The sequence below is a fragment of the Bombina bombina genome, chromosome 1, assembly GCF_027579735.1.
Source record: "Bombina bombina isolate aBomBom1 chromosome 1, aBomBom1.pri, whole genome shotgun sequence".
Lineage (NCBI taxonomy): Eukaryota > Metazoa > Chordata > Amphibia > Anura > Bombinatoridae > Bombina > Bombina bombina.
Window position 1 is genome coordinate 296,045,230 of NC_069499.1, and position 18,005 is coordinate 296,063,234.

The 18,005-nt window shown below is 41.7% G+C and overlaps 1 protein-coding gene across 3 annotated transcripts in view; it reads right to left on the bottom strand.

The window, feature by feature from the left end:
- The window catches only part of KALRN (kalirin RhoGEF kinase), a 731,621-nt gene that overhangs the window by 235,067 nt on the left and 478,549 nt on the right, over positions 1–18,005 (bottom strand). For all 3 annotated transcript variants that reach the window (XM_053698064.1, XM_053698061.1, XM_053698062.1), the window contains 2 exons: positions 11,396–11,532; positions 3,975–4,041 (listed from right to left, as the gene is read on the bottom strand). In XM_053698064.1, coding sequence (XP_053554039.1) covers positions 3,975–4,041; positions 11,396–11,532 — 204 coding nt within the window. The remainder of the gene's footprint in view (positions 1–3,974; positions 4,042–11,395; positions 11,533–18,005) is intronic.

The following is an 18,005-nucleotide window of genomic DNA, read 5'->3' on the forward strand; positions in this document are numbered from 1 at the left end:
GAGGGATGGTACTTGTTTACATTCACAAATTATTAGAAAATAGCACTAAATATAGTGCTTCAATTATTGTTTAACCAGTAACCTAGTGTTGAGAAGTTCCACCCATGTATTAGGCCTCATGCATCCAAAACTTCACATCCATTATAGGTCTCCCTTTAAGGGTTAGTTCCTTATATAATTTTCTAAAATTCTATCTCAAATTGCATTCCTATAATCTAGACCATGTGATCACAACAAACTTTAAGATTTTGGTAATTTAGTATTAAACAATAATACCCAAGGCTCTGACAGAATAAAAATACAACCTAGGCTATACTATTTCATATAGGGGAACAATGAACTTGTCTATTTGTCAACTAGATTTGTGATATTACATTTTACACTCTAATTAAGTAATGATGAGTCTAGTCCCCTTAAAAAAGAAACGAGTACATTAATATGGTTTATGGTCTATAATTGGTGCCTAGAGTATATAAGCGATTTCGCTGGGTGTAGTGACACCCAATTTCGTCTAGGTACTGGCTAGTTTTGCCCCTGAATATACAAATACATCAATAAAGTTTATGAACATAGCCCAAAGCATACTAGATATAACGTAAGGAGCAATAGAACAAAGTGGTTTAATATGCACAGGCACAGATACTTTGTCAATAATATTGCATTGTTTCAATCTTATAAGTTTTGTCTCTTTTGTGTTAATTGCAAACAGGTTCTTTTGTGGGCAGGTTTTAGTATCACGATACAGTTAACAGTGGAATGTGGTATTAATTCAGCAATTATCTGACAACCAATCAGAAGCAGCATATTTCCTTTAAAAAGCTGAGACTCAGGATTAGAGGCTAGCAGCTACGACTACGGCAACAGCCGAAACGCGTCAGTTAGTGCTTCTAATGCTGACTTCTTTGCCACTGTCTATGGTCTGTGTGACAGGCATGTTATTTTATCCTTTGAAGAAATAAAGAAATTTAATTTTTACGCATTGTCTCCTGGCTGGTGCTCCTTCCTTTCGAATTGAAGCTTTGTGTTTCTGACCACCTAAGTGCAGCACAACCAGAGGACATCCCCATCTTCAGCACCGTGAGTTCACGAGTTCATAGCTTCACGGAGTTACTGAGGACGATATTCGCCCAATCCTGGAGCAAGCGTTGGGGAGGACCAATGAACGGAAGAGTTTGAAAAGTACTTCCGGTTCACTACTGAGGTCAAGCAAGCTCCACACGCACCAAGCTGAAGCTAGACGGATCGGTGTCAATAGCGGCAGAGGGGTAAAGCTTGGGAAACCAGCAAGAGGATTCGTTGCCAGGGTACTCTGCAATGAGGTACAACAAACCCAGTTAGCCCGGCACCTCACACCGCTGGCACGCATCAAAGGACTGAGGGTAAGCAATTTACGCTCTCTTAACCTGAGTATGAATAGAGGTCTATAATACATACATTGATCTCTATATGACTTTACCGTCTCAGCCTGCTCAGGAACGCTAATATTATATAGACACAGGACTTTCTTGTTGTGCATTTACATGCAGTAGTGACCATAGGTTTATAGTAATGACACCCATTATGATATATATCCCTCCAGGAACCCCCCTCAAACCCCCACATAGGATACAAACACAGCAACGCCGATCGGGTAACAGATAGCAAATCCAATTCAGAACCGTTATATAGAGTACTAATAACTTCTCAGTGTATACAGTGTGACAGATAATTAACATGAGAACGAGTGCTTCAGTATAGCAGTCAGAAATAAAACATAGTAGGAAACAGATTAAACGTAGATAAACAGGCTGAAAAAGTTGTAAATGCTAGTTCGTGGGAAACTTGGATCGTTTATCCATATATAGGAATATTTAGTCTTTGTCAGCCCCGGAGCTTTTTTCTTGAGTTGTCGAACAGCTTTGTGAGGTGAATGGGGCCCCTTTTCAGTTGATTGGTAGTGAGCGTCAAATTTAATGGAGATCCCGGATCAATATCCCTCAATACCCATCTCAATATGTTGTATATTACCTTTCATCCTGTAGGGGGCCTCAGATCAGTATCCAGATAGTTTGCTAATATCCGATCTGGGTGCGACTACGGGTGGGAATTGTAATTCTTGTAATCCAGTTATGTCCTTGTGGGAGTCCGCCACATGCCTCCTTTCAGACTTGTTTGGCAATTTATTTCTTCCCACCTGGAGTGGCCCAATCATTGTATATAGCGCTATACCCATCTGCAGTTGGATACCCAGAAAGTTGTTTTCCTCCAGATCTTTTAAAGAGGAGCTGCGCCACATCTCCAATGGTACTATATCTTGTGGGGGTTTGTGCCACGTGGCGAGTGTAGTTGCTGGGCTTTGAGGCCCTCTTTCCTGGTAACTTGTGGCTGGAAAGTTCTTCCCCATTAATTCAGAGGGTGCCAGGATTATAAAGCCCTCATCAGTGTAGTGGCTTAGCAGGTAGTCTAGTGGGGCAGATGTGATGAGGTGCCAGCATAATTCTTCAAGTTTTTGTCAATGAATTTTATATACATCTGTTTGTTAGGCCTGCTTCTTTAGCGGTTGCCATTTTGGTTATGAAATATTGATGCCTTTTTACCAGGTGGTGTTTTCCTCCCTTCTTTGGGGTATTCCTTATTTTATAAATGGCGTTAGATAGGTCCATCAGCCAATAAGATTTTTCCTACCTTAATTCCGATTGGCTGATAGAATCCTATCAGCCAATCGGAATTCAAGGGACACCATCTTGGATGACGTCATTTAAAGGAACCTTCATTCGTCGGGAGTCGTCGGAAGAAGAGGATGCTCCACGTCGGCTAGCTTCAAGACGGACCCACTCCGTTCCAGATGCATGAAGATAGAAGATGCCGTCTGGATGAAGACTTCTGCCCGTCTGGAGATCCTCTTCTTCCCGGATCGGATGAAGACTTCTGTCCCTCTGGAGGACCACTTATAACCGGCTGGGTGAAGACGGCTCAAGGTAGGGTGATCTTCAAGGGGGTAGTGTTAGGTTTTATTAAGGGGGGATTGGGTGGGTTTTAGAGTAGGGTTGGTAGTGTTGGTGGTGGGTTTTAATGTGGGGGGGGGGGGTATTGTATTTTTTTTTACAGGTAAAAGAGCTGATTACTTTGGGGCAATGCCCCGCAAAAAGCCCTTTTAAGGGCTATTTGTAATTTAGTATAGGGTAGGGAATTTTATTATTTTGGGGGGGCTTTTTATTTTGTTAGGGAGATTAGAATAGGTGTAATTAGTTTAATAAAATTGTAATTATTTTTTTATTTTCTGTAATTTAGTGTGGGGGGGTTGTACTTTAGTTTATTTAATTTAATTGTATTTAATTGTAGGTAATTTAGTAAATTAATTTAATTATAGTGTAGTGTTAGGTGTAATTGTAACTTAGGTTAGGATTTATTTTACAGGTAAATTTGTACTTATTTTATCTAGGTAGCTATTTAATAACTATTGTACCTAGTTAAAATAAATACAAAGTTGCCTGTAAAATAGATATAAACCCTTAGTTTATATTGTAGCTATTTTATGGTTTATTTTATAGGTAAGTATTTAGTTTTAAATAGGATTAATTTATTTAATTGTAGTAATTTAATTTCGTTGTATTTAAATTCTATTTAAGTTAGGGGGTGTTAGACTTAGGTTTAGAGGTTAATAAATTTTATATAGTAGCGGCGATGTTGGGGCGGCAGATTAGAGGTTAATAAATATAATGTAGGTGTCGGCGATGTTAGGGGCAGCAGATTATGGGTTCATAGGGATAATGTAGGTGGCGGCGGTGTCCGGAGTGGCAGATTAGGGGTTAAAAATATAATGCTAAATTTTGCTCTACGCTCACCTTTTTGCGGCTAACGCCGGGTTTAAAAAAAAAACATAATACCAGCGTTGTCTTAAGGGAGCGTTGAAAAAAAAAAATGCTCGTTAGCAACGCACCCCTGTTACCGCAAAACTCGTAATCTCAGTGTTTGTTTGTGTATGTGTTTCTTACCTCAACTACTACTCCAAGATCCTTCACATAGTCTTTCTCTGTCTGCACCAGCTCATTCAGGACAAACCTGTAGGCACATAAGACATGAATTAAAGTTCTAATTTAACTTTCCTGATAAGGGGACTAAGTTGAAGCTAGAAATGAAATAATGTGTGCGATGAACATGGCGTTGTCTGGAGAGGCTAGAGACGGCATAATGTATTAAGAGGGCTAAAGAGTGAAGTGTACTGAATTCATAGCAACATCAGCATGAGTGTGCTGGGGAACTAGTGACACCAATGTTTGTGTTCTGTGAGCTTAGTGGGCTGCAGGATTGTGTGTGCATTTATTTGTGTGTGTGTCCGTACAAGTGTGTGTATGTGTGTCTGTGTGCGTGCGTCCGTGTGATGGGGAGCTAGAGATGTCAGAATTATGATGGCAGTCGGAATGTTTCAAGCTTTCTGGGGACCAGGGCTATTTGCAAAACAAGGCTCTAGGTTCCAGGATAGCACACAATGTCTTATTGACTATGATAACAAAGGATGTGTTATTTTTTATTTTGCTCTATTACTAGATGAGAAGCTACATTGTTCTCACGCACAAAACAGCTGGAGCAAAGCCAATTCAAGCTGCAGGAGAAAACTAATTGGATTTAATTATCCAAATAAAACTATAGCCTGGGGTATTATACAAAGCATAAGGGGTTAAATGGTTCAGTAGTAGGATTTATAGAGAACAGTTATATAAAGCAATAGGAGGAGTTATAATGAGTATATTGAAAAATAAAATGAGTTATAAGGATTTAATTGTGGGGAAAAAACAGTTACAGGAAGTTGTTATACATTACACAAGGATAAATGCAATGGAGAGCAATAGGATGAGTGAACAAGTGACATCAAGGGGTATTGAGAAAAGCAATAGAAGGAGTTATAGGGGCAATACGATGAGTAATGAAAGGTGATACATAAGGCAATATAAGAGGTAATAAGTAAAGATTATAAGGACCAACAATACATTAGTATATATGAATTGGTTCATAGTAAAATAAATGTATAACAGATGGGTTATACTGATTGATATATGCTTATAGGCTGGAAGAAAAGGAGGAATTATAGAGAGATGCAATCTTGATAAAAAGTGGTTATATGCAATAAAATATGCAATAAAAGTGGTTATATGTAATAATAAATATAAAATTGCTAGAGTTTTTTTTTATTTGTAATAGTAGTACCAAAGGTGCAGAGTTTATGTAGTGGGGGACCATTGATGTTATCTCAAGAAATATCAACATTTATGTTAAAAGGTTTAAGAGATTGTTCAGATGTCTGTAAGATATACAGAGCAGTAGTCTTGAAGAAAAAACATAATTTATGCTTACCTGATAAATTCCTTTCTTCTGTTGTGTGATCAGTCCACGGGTCATCATTACTTCTGGGATATAACTCCTCCCCAACAGGAAATGCAAGAGGATTCACCCAGCAGAGCTGCATATAGCTCCTCCCCTCTACGTCAGTCCCAGTCATTCGACCAAGAATCAACGAGAAAGGAGTAACCAAGGGTGAAGTGGTGACTGGAGTATAATTTAAAAGATATTTACCTGCCTTAAAACAGGGCGGGCCGTGGACTGATCACACAACAGAAGAAAGGAATTTATCAGGTAAGCATAAATTATGTTTTCTTCTGTTATGTGTGATCAGTCCACGGGTCATCATTACTTCTGGGATACCAATACCAAAGCAAAAGTACACGGATGACGGGAGGGATAGGCAGGCTCATTATACAGAAGGAACCACTGCCTGAAGAACCTTTCTCCCAAAAATAGCCTCCGAAGAAGCAAAAGTGTCAAATTTGTAAAATTTGGAAAAAGTATGAAGCGAAGACCAAGTTGCAGCCTTGCAAATCTGTTCAACAGAGGCCTCATTCTTAAAGGCCCAAGTGGAAGCCACAGCTCTAGTGGAGTGAGCTGTAATTCTTTCAGGAGGCTGCTGTCCAGCAGTCTCATAGGCTAAACGTATTATGCTACGAAGCCAAAAAGATAGAGAGGTAGCAGAAGCTTTTTGACCTCTCCTCTGTCCAGAGTAAACGACAAACAAGGAAGAAGTTTGGCGAAAATCTTTAGTTGCCTGCAAGTAGAACTTGAGGGCACGAACTACATCCAGATTGTGTAAAAGACGTTCCTTCTTTGAAGAAGGATTTGGACACAAGGATGGGACAACAATCTCTTGATTGATGTTCCTGTTAGTGACTACCTTAGGTAAGAACCCAGGTTTAGTACGCAGAACTACCTTGTCTGAGTGAAAAATCAGATAAGGGGAATCACAATGTAAGGCTGATAACTCAGAGACTCTTCGAGCCGAGGAAATAGCCATTAAAAACAGAACTTTCCAAGATAACATTTTTATATCAATGGAATGAAGGGGTTCAAACGGAACACCCTGTAAAACGTTAAGAACTAAGTTTAAACTCCATGGTGGAGCAACAGCTTTAAACACAGGCTTGATCCTAGCTAAAGCCTGACAAAAGGACTGGACGTCTGGATTTTCTGACAGACGTCTATGAAACAAGATGGACAGAGCTGAAATCTGTCCCTTTAATGAACTAGCTGATAAACCCTTTTCTAAACCTTCTTGTAGAAAAGACAATATCCTAGCGATCCTAACCTTACTCCAGGAGTAACCTTTGGATTCGCACCAGTATAGGTATTTCCGCCATATTTTATGGTAAATCCTTCTGGTAACAGGCTTCCTAGCCTGAATCAGGGTATCAATAACCGACTCAGAAAAACCACGTTTTGATAAAATCAAGCGTTCAATTTCCAAGCAGTCAGCTTCAGAGAAGTTAGATTTTGATGTTTGAATGGACCCTGTATCAGAAGGTCCTGTCTTAGAGGTAGAGACCAAGGCGGACAGAATGACATGTCCACTAGATCTGCATACCAAGTCCTGCGTGGCCAAGCAGGTGCTATTAGAATTACTGATGCTCTCTCCTGTTTGATTTTGGCAATCAATCGAGGAAGCAGCGGGAAGGGTGGAAACACATAAGCCATCCTGAAGTTCCAAGGTGCTGTCAAAGCATCTATCAGAACTGCTCCCGGATCCCTGGATCTGGACCCGTAGCGAGGAAGTTTGGCGTTCTGGCGAGACGCCATGAGATCTATCTCTGGTTTGCCCCAACGTCGAAGTATTTGGGCAAAGACCTCCGGATGAAGTTCCCACTCCCCCGGATGAAGAGTCTGGCGACTCAAGAAATCCGCCTCCCAGTTCTCCACTCCCGGGATGTGGATTGCTGACAGGTGGCAAGAGTGAGACTCTGCCCAGCGAATTATCTTTGATACTTCCATCATTGCTAGGGAGCTTCTTGTCCCTCCCTGATGGTTGATGTAAGCTACAGTCGTGATGTTGTCCGACTGAAACCTGATGAACCCCCGAGTTATTAACTGGGGCCAAGCCAGAAGGGCATTGAGAACTGCTCTCAATTCCAGAATGTTTATTGGAAGGAGACTCTCCTCCTGATTCCATAGTCCCTGAGCCTTCAGAGAATTCCAGACAGCGCCCCAACCTAGTAGGCTGGCGTCTGTTGTTACAATTGTCCAGTCTGGCCTGCTGAATGGCATCCCCCTGGACAGGTGTGGCCGATGAAGCCACCATAGAAGAGAATTTCTGGTCTCTTGATTCAGATTCAGAGTAGGGGACAAATCTGAGTAATCCCCATTCCACTGACTTAGCATGCATAATTGCAGCGGTCTGAGGTGTAGGCGTGCAAAAGGTACTATGTCCATTGCCGCTACCATTAAGCCGATCACCTCCATGCATTGAGCTACTGACGGGTGTTGAATGGAATGAAGGACGCGGCATGCATTTTGAAGTTTTGTTAACCTGTCTTCTGTCAGGTAAATCTTCATTTCTACAGAATCTATAAGAGTCCCCAAGAATGGAACTCTTGTGAGAGGAAAGAGAGAACTCTTCTTTTCGTTCACTTTCCATCCATGCGACCTTAGAAATGCCAGAACTAACTCTGTATGAGACTTGGCAGTTTGAAAGCTTGAAGCTTGTATTAGAATGTCGTCTAGGTACGGAGCTACCGAAATCCCTCGCGGTCTTAGTACCGCTAGAAGGGCACCCAGAACCTTTGTGAAGATTCTTGGAGCCGTAGCCAATCCGAATGGAAGAGCTACAAACTGGTAGTGCCTGTCTAAGAAGGCAAACCTTAGATACCGGTGATGATCTTTGTGGATCGGTATGTGAAGGTAAGCATCCTTTAAATCCACTGTGGTCATGTACTGACCCTCTTGGATCATGGGTAAGATTGTCCGAATAGTTTCCATTTTGAACGATGGAACTCTTAGGAATTTGTTTAGAGTCTTTAAATCTAAGATTGGCCTGAAAGTTCCCTCTTTTTTGGGAACCACAAACAGGTTTGAGTAGAACCCTTGTCCTTGTTCCGACCACGGAACCGGATGGATCACTCCCATTGTTAACAGATCTTGTACGCAGCGTAGAAACGCTTCTTTCTTTATCTGGTTTGTTGACAACCTTGACAGATGAAATCTCCCTCTTGGGGGAGATAATTTGAAGTCTAGAAGGTATCCCTGAGATATGATCTCTAGTGCCCAGGGATCCTGAACATCTCTTGCCCAGGCCTGGGCGAAAAGAGAGAGTCTGCCCCCTACTAGATCCGGTCCCGGATCGGGGGCTCTCGGTTCATGCTGTCTTTGGGGCAGCAGCAGGTTTCCTGGCCTGCTTGCTTTTGTTCCAGGACTGGTTAGGCTTCCAGCCTTGCCTGTAACGAGCAACAGCTCCTTCCTGTTTTGGTGCAGTGGAGGTTGATGCTGCTCCTGTTTTGAAATTCCGAAAGGGACGAAAATTAGACTGTCTAGCCTTAGCTTTGGCCTTGTCTTGAGGTAGGGCGTGGCCCTTACCTCCCGTAATGTCAGCGATAATTTCTTTCAAACCGGGCCCGAATAAGGACTGCCCCTTGAAAGGTATATTAAGTAATTTGGACTTAGAAGTAACATCAGCTGACCAGGATTTTAGCCACAGTGCTCTGCGTGCCTGTATGGCGAATCCTGAGTTCTTAGCCGTAAGTTTGGTTAAATGTACTACGGCCTCCGAAATGAAAGAATTAGCTAGTTTAAGGACTCTAAGCCTGTCCGTAATGTCGTCTAGCGTAGAGGAACTAAGGTTCTCTTCAAGCGACTCAATCCAAAATGCTGCCGCAGCCGTAATCGGCGCGATACATGCAAGGGGTTGTAATATAAAACCTTGTTGAACAAACATTTTCTTAAGGTAACCCTCTAATTTTTTATCCATTGGATCTGAGAAAGCACAGCTATCCTCCACCGGGATAGTGGTACGCTTAGCTAAAGTAGAAACTGCTCCCTCCACCTTGGGGACCGTTTGCCATAAGTCCCGAGTGGTGGCGTCTATTGGAAACATCTTTCTAAATATTGGAGGGGGTGAGAACGGCACACCGGGTCTATCCCACTCCTTAGTAACAATTTCAGTTAGTCTCTTAGGTATAGGAAAAACGTCAGTACTCGCCGGTACCGCAAAGTATTTATCCAACCTACACAGTTTCTCTGGTATTGCAACGGTGTTACAATCGTTGAGAGCTGCTAAGACCTCCCCTAGTAATACGCGGAGGTTCTCCAATTTAAATTTAAAATTTGAAATATCTGAGTCCAATCTGTTTGGATCAGAACCGTCACCCACAGAATGAAGCTCTCCGTCCTCATGCTCTGCGAGCTGTGACGCAGTATCAGACATGGCCCTAGCATTGTCAGCGCACTCTGTTCTCACCCCAGAGTGATCACGCTTGCCTCTTAGTTCAGGTAATTTAGACAAAACTTCAGTCATAACAGTAGCCATATCTTGTAATGTTATCTGTAATGGCCGCCCAGATGTACTAGGCGCCAAAATATCACGCACCTCCCGGGCGGGAGATGCAGGTACTGTCGCGTGAGGCGAGTTAGTCGGCATAACTCTCCCCTCGCTGTTTGGTGAAATTTGTTCACATTGTACAGATTGACTTTTATTTAAAGTAGCATCAATACAGTTAGTACATAAATTTCTATTGGGCTCCACCTTGGCATTGGAACAAATGACACAGATATCTTCCTCTGAGTCAGACATGTTTAACACACTAGCAAAAAAACTTACAACTTGGTTATAATCTTTTTTAGCAAAAAAACGCACTGTGCCTCAAAGAGGTACTAACGATTAAATGACAGTTGAAATAATGAACTGAAAAACAGTTATTGCATCAAACTTTAAAACAACACAACTTTTAGCAAAGGTTTGTTCCCATTAGTAAAAAACAACACTAATTAAATTTGTACATAAGAAAACAAAACAACGTTTTTTATACACAGTCACTATAAGAATTCTCACAGCTCTGCTGAGAGAATTTACCTCCCTTCAAAGAAGTTTGAAGACCCCTGAGATCTGTCAGAGATGAACCGGATCATGCAGGAAATATAAAAGTAGCTGACTGGAATTTTTTGATGCGTAGCAAAGAGCGCCAAAAACGGCCCCTCCCTCTCCCACACAGCAGTGAAGAGAAACGAAACTGTCACAATTAAAGCAAAAAACTGCCAAGTGGAAAATAATGCCCAAATATTTATTCACACAGTACCTCAGCAATGTAAACGATTCTACATTCCAGCAAAAACGTTTAACATGAGAATAGTTATTAAAAGGATTAGTGACCTTTAACACAGTAGTTCCGGTGAAATACCATCCCCAGAATACTGAAGTGTATACATACATGTCATTTTAACGGTATGGCAGGCTTTTCTCATCAATTCCATTCAGAAAATAAAAACTGCCACATACCTCAATGCAGATTCATCTGCCCGCTGTCCCCTGATCTGAAGCCTTTACCTCCCTCAGATGGTCGAGAACAGCAATATGATCTTAACGACTCCGGTTAAAATCATAGTAAAAAATCTCTGTCAGATTCTTCCTCAAACTCTGCCAGAGAAGTAATAACACGCTCCGGTGCTATTTTAAAATAACAAACTTTTGATTGAAGTCATAAAAACTAAGTATAATCACCATAGTCCTCTCACACATCCTATCTAGTCGTTGGGTGCAAGAGAATGACTGGGACTGACGTAGAGGGGAGGAGCTATATGCAGCTCTGCTGGGTGAATCCTCTTGCATTTCCTGTTGGGGAGGAGTTATATCCCAGAAGTAATGATGACCCGTGGACTGATCACACATAACAGAAGAAAGAGGTTATATGAGCCAATACAATAAGTTATTGTTAGATGATGTAAGGGGAGGAAAGGGTGAGTTGTAAGGATACATAAAAATGGAACAATGGAGTTTCAGTGGGGTTGTAGAGTAGGCTTATGTGAAGTAATATAAAGAGCTGTTGAAATAAGTTATATGGGGAAAAGAGCACATATGGTGAAAAATTGGTCTGTTCAGGTTACTTACATCCTTCCTCTAAGTGCTTTGGCTTTTTGCTCCTCTTCATGGTTTCTTGGGGGTGGTGAGAGTGTGAGTCCTTCATTTACATACCCATCGGTAACAGAATTTAACTGAGAGCCCCTATAGGAGCTTCCATCCAGAGTCTAGAAGAGAAAGAACAAAACAGGAATCTGATTAGACAACAGACATATTTAAAGCTTTTCTCCAGGAAAATTGTATCTATGAATAATGAGGTTAGGAACAGCAAATCGTATGATAAGCAGTGGAGCTGTAACCTATAACAAAACAAGAAAGAGTGATCTCTATATCCCAAATACTTCAGAGAACCTGTGAAATTAAGGAAAGATCAGATATCTGTTAGAGATATATGTTAGGTTATTTTTTTAATTATAGAAATTCAAGTAAAGTGAAGGAAACCCACATAAGGACTTTGATTACACTGGCAAGCCTTCCAGCCCCCTGCCAGAGAATGATTGCACTGCATCCATAAAAGACTCCTTTTCAGGAGCCCACCTTCTGGTAACTGGAAAGTAAGATGCAACAGTGTGTGTCAGATTTATATAATTGGCAAAATAGTACATGTAAGCTATAGCTTCTTATCTGGCAGAGATGTTTCAGTGCAGAATTGCTGAAAAGAGTGAAAGGATTACATAATACAATGGTTGATAATAATTTCCTGGAAAAAACTAAGAAATATTTATTTTTTTAGCACTAGTTCCCAGCCTATTTTGTTTCCTGAATCCCATGTCACAAAAACATTTCAGGTAGATTACGAGTGGAGCGCAAGTTACACCACACTCTTGTGCAAACACGATCGTATATTCTCATTTGCGCTAACCCGACATGAAAACATTGATATTTTACACTCCTATGTTCTGCACATAACAGAACATGTTCTATATATTCATAAATATATATTTCTACACATATTTGATTTTTTTGGTACAATATATGGGGCCTAACTATCAAGCTCCGAATGGTGCTTGAGGCCCCGTGTTTCTGCAGGCTCGCCAGAAACACCAGTTATGAAGCAGCGGTCTAAAGGCCGCTGCTCCATAACCTTGTCCGATGAGGCGGACAGGAATCGCCGGAATTCAACCCGATCGAGTACGATCGGGTTGACACCCTCCTGCTGGTGGCCGATTGGCCGCGAGTCTGCAGGGGGCGGCGTTGCACCAGCAGCTCTTGTGAGCTGCTGGTGCAATGCTGAATACGGAGAGCGTATTGCTCTCCGCATTCAGCGATGTCTGTCGGACCTGATCCGCACTGTCGGATCAGGTCTGACAAACATATGATAAATGGGCCTCTATATCTATACCTACAGTGGGTATTGAAAAGAATCACCTCCTTGAAAATAATCAAATTTTGTTGCTTTGCAACCTGAAATAAAGACAGATACAGTTTTTGTTTATCCAGTTGAAATTACTCAGTGCAACTTACAACATCCAAGTGAAAGCTATAACACCAACATGTCAGGCAAAAATAAAGACAATTCAAAAACATAATCACTGAGTTGGAAAAAGGATCACACCCTTGTGTCAGTATTTTGTTGAATCGCCTTTTGCTTTAATTACAGCCTTTAGTCTGTTGAGATATGTCTCTACTAACTTTGCACATCTAGACTATGCAATATTTGCCCACTCTTCTTTGCAGAACTGCTCCAGTTCCGTTACATTTGATGGTGACCGTTTGTGGACTGCAGTCTTCAAGTCATGCCACAGATATTCAATGGGGTTTTAGTCTGACAAGGCCATGCAAGGACATTCACATTTTTCTCATTCAACCACTGTGTGGTCATTTTTGCTGTGTGCTTTGGGTCATTGTCATGTTGGAAGGTAAACCTTCTTCTAATTGACAACTTCCTGGCAGAGGGCAGCAGATTTTCCTCAAGAATTTGATGGCATTTTGCCCCATCCATTATTGCTTCTATACTGACAAGTGTTCCAGTGCCTGCTGCAGAGAAACACCCTCATAACAGGATATTACCACCTCCATGCTTTACTGTAGGTATGGTTTTATTTGGATGGTGAGCTGTATTGGATTTCCTCCAGACATATTGTTTGTTGTTGGAGGCCAAATAATGTAATTTTAGTCTCATCTGACCATAACACCTTTTTCCATGTGGCTTCAGAATCTCCTAGGTGTGTTATGGCAAAGAACAGTTGTGACTGCATGTAGCCTTTCTTGATGAGTGGCTTTTTTCTTGCCACCCTCCCATACAAGCCACATTTGTGGAGAATTTGTGATATTGTTGTCACATGCACACAATGACTCACAATTCCTGCAACTGCTTCAGAGTTGCTGTGGACCTCTTGGTAGCCTCTCTGACCAGTTTCCTCCTGGCTCTTTCATCTAGTTTGGAGCGACGTCCTGAACCAGAGAGGGTCTGTGTTGTACGAAATACCTTCCACTTCTTAATAATAGACTTCACTGTGCTTCTAGACATTTACAAAGCCTTTGATAATTTCTTGTGCCTGTCCACATCATTATCCGGAGATCTTTTGACTGTGCCTTGACACCCATAGCTGATTGTTTGCTTCAGTTACACTACCAGGGACTGAGATGCTCCAGGAAAGCTCTTTTCCTACTGAGCTTATCAATATGCCCACAGCTGAATGTCAAATGGCTTTGCGTATGCCGTTGAGGTGATTAGCTACACCTGATTGAGTTTACAAGTCATTTTAGGAGGGGGTGATCCTTTTTCCAACTCAGTTATTCTGTTTTTGAATTGTGTTTATTTTTGCCTGACATGTTGTTATATCTTTCACTTGGATGTTATAAGTTGCACTGAGTAATTACAACTGGATAAACAAAAACTGTGTCTTTATTTCAGGCTACAAAGAAACAAAATGTGATTATTTTTAAGGGGGGTGATTCTTTTCAATACCCACTGTATATATATATGTATATGTGTATATTTCTTTTTCTTGTATATATCTTTTTATAAATACATAAAACATATTTCCCTATGTGCAGAACATTGGAATGTAAAATATGTACAGTAAATACATAGTTAAAACCTTTATTAAATATGACTATTGCATAAATATGTTTTAACATGTTTTCATCTACTTAACGGCAAAGGGCTCCAGTGAACTTCTATATATGTCTATACTGTATATGTATTTATATATTTATATGTGTATATATGTTTGTAAATACATATATACACATATAAATACATAAAAACATATGTACACATATATAGACATATATATATGTACATACCTATCCATCTTTAGAGATGTATATATATATATATATATATATATATATATATATATAAAACATAATTTATGCTTACCTGATAAATTTATTTCTCTTGTAGTGTGTTCAGTCCACGGGTCATCCATTACTTATGGGATATATTCTCCTTCCCAACAGGAAGTTGCAAGAGGATCACCCAAGCAGAGCTGCTATATAGCTCCACCCCTCACATGTCATATCCAGTCATTCGACCGAAACAAGACGAGAAAGGAGAAACTATAGGGTGCAGTGGTGACTGGAGTTTTAATAAAAATTTAGAACTGCCTCAAAAAAAGACAGGGCGGGCCGTGGACTGAACACACTACAAGAGAAAAAAATTTATCAGGTAAGCATAAATTATGTTTTCTCTTGTTAAGTGTGTTCAGTCCACGGGTCATCCATTACTTATGGGATACCAATACCAAAGCTAAAGTACACGGATGATGGGAGGGACAAGGCAGGAACTTTAAACAGAAGGAACCACTGCCTGTAGAACCTTTCTCCCAAAAACAGCCTCCGAAGAAGCAAAAGTGTCAAATTTTGAAAAGGTATGAAGTGAAGACCAAGTTGCAGCCTTGCAAATCTGTTCAACAGAGGCCTCATTCTTAAAGGCCCAGGTGGAAGCCACAGCTCTAGTGGAATGAGCTGTAATTCTTTCAGGGGGCTGCTGTCCAGCAGTCTCATAGGCTAAACGTATTATGCTACGAAGCCAAAAAGAGAGAGAGGTGGCCGAAGCCTTTTGACCTCTCCTCTGTCCAGAATAAACGACAAACAGAGAAGAAGTTTGCCGAAAATCCTTAGTTGCCTGTAATTAGAACTTCAGGGCACGGACTACGTCCAGATTATGCAAAAGACGTTCCTTCTTTGAAGAAGGGTTAGGACATAATGATGGAACAACAATCTCCTGATTGATATTCCTATTAGAAACAACCTTAGGTAAAAACCCAGGTTTAGTACGCAAAACTATCTTGTCTGAATGAAAAATCAGATAAGGAGAGTCACAATGTAAGGCAGATAACTAGACTCTCCGAGCCGAGGAAATAGCCATCAAAAACAGAACTTTCCAAGATAAAAGCTTAATATCAATGGAATGAAGGGGTTCAAACGGAACACCCTGAAGAACTTTAAGAACCACGGGGGAGCAACAGTTTTAAACACAGGCTTAATCCTAGCCAAAGCCTGACAAAAAGCCTGGACGTCTGGGTTCTCTGCCAGACGTTTGTGAAAAAGAATAGACAGAGCAGAAATCTGTCCCTTTAACGAACTAGCGGATAAACCCTTTTCTAAACCCTCTTGTAGAAAAGACAATATCCTAGGAATCCTAACCTTACTCCATGAGTAACTCTTGGATTCACACCAATGTAAATATTTACGCCATATCTTATGGTAAATTTTTCTGGTAACCGGTTTCCGAGCCTGTATCAATGTATCAATAACCGACTCCGAGAAACCACGCTTTGATAGAATCAAGCGTTCAATCTCCATGCAGTCAGCCTCAGAGAAATTAGGCTTGGATGGTTGAAAGGACCCTGAAGTAGAAGGTCCTGCCTCAGAGGCAAAGACCATGGTGGACAGGACGACATGTCCACTAGGTCTGCATACCAGGTCCTGCGTGGCCACGCAGGCGCTATCAGAATCACCGATGCTCTCTCCTGTTTGATCCTGGCACTCAGACGAGGCAGCAACGGAAACGGTGGGAACACATAAGCCATGTTGAAAACCCAAGGGGCTGCTAGTGCATCTACCAGCACCGCTCCCGGGTCCCTGGACCCGGATCCGTAACAAGGAAGCTTGGCGTTCTGGCGAGAAGCCATGAGATCCAGTTCCGGTTCGCCCCAACGAAGAATCAGTTGAGCAAATACCTCCGGGTGAAGTTCCCACTCCCCCGGGTGAAAGGTCTGGCGGCTTAGAAAGTCCGCCTCCCAGTTCTCCACGCCTGGGATGTAGATCGCTGACAGATGGCAAGAGTGAGATTCTGCCCAGCGAATTATCTTTGAGACTTCTAACATCGCTAGGGAACTCCTGGTTCCCCCTTGATGATTGATGTAAGCCACAGTCGTGATGTTGTCCGACTGAAATCTGAGGAACCTCAGTGTTGCTAACTGAGGCCAAGCTAGAAGAGCATTGAATATCGCTCTTAATTCCAGAATGCTTATTGGAAGGAGTTTCTCCTCCTGAGTCCACGATCCCTGAGCCTTCAGGGAATTCCAGACTGCGCCCCAGCCTAGATGGTTGGCATCTGTTGTTACAATCGTCCAATCTGGTCTGCGAAAAGTCATTCCCTTGGACAGATGAATCCGAGAAAACCACCAGAGAAGAGAATCTCTGGTCTCCTGGTCCAGATTTAGTAAAGGGGACAGATCTGAGTAATCCCCATTCCACTGACTCAGCATGCATAATTGCAGCGGTCTGAGATGCAGGCACGCAAATGGCACTATGTCCATTGCCGCGACCATTAAGCTGATTACTTCCATGCACTGAGCTGCTGATGGGCTTGGAATGGAATGAAGGACACGGCAAGCAATTAGGATTTTTGATAACCTGGACTCCGTCAGGTAAATCTTCATCTCTACAGAATCTATAAGAGTCCCTAGAAAGGGAACCCTTGTGAGTGGTAACAGAGAACTCTTTTCCATGTTCACTTTCCACCCATGCAACCTCAGAAATGCTAGAACTATCTCTGTATGAGACTTTGCATTTTGAAAACTTGACGCTTGTATCAGAATGTCGTCTAAGTACGGAGCCACCGCTATGCCTCGCGGTCTTAGTACCGCCAGAAGCGAGCCCAGAACCTTTGTAAAAATTCTCGAAGGGAAGAGCTACAAACTGGTAATGCCTGTCTAGAAAGGCAAACCTTAGGTACCGATAATGATCTTTGTGAATCGGTATGTGAAGGTAGGCATCCTTTAAGTCCACTGTGGTCATATACTGTCCCTCTTGGATCATTGGTAGGATGGTTCGAATAGTCTCCATTTTGAATGATGGAACTCTTAGGAATTTGTTTAAGATTTTTAGGTCCAAGATTGGTCTGAAGGTTCCCTCTTTCTTGGGAACCACAAACAGATTTGAGTAAAATCCTTGCCCTTGTTCCGTCCGCGGAACTGGGTGGATCACCCCCATTACTAGGAGGTTTTGTACACAGTGAAGAAAAGCCTCTTTCTTTATTTGGTTTGCTGATAACCTTGAAAGATGAAATCTCCCTTGTGGAGGAGAAGCTTTGAAGTCCAGAAGGTATCCCTGAGATATAATCTCCAACGCCCAGGGATCCTGGACATCTCTTGCCCAAGCCTGGGCGAAGAGAGAAAGTCTGCCCCCCACTAGATCCGTTTCCGGATAGGGGGCCCTCTCTTCATGCTGTCTTAGGGGCAGA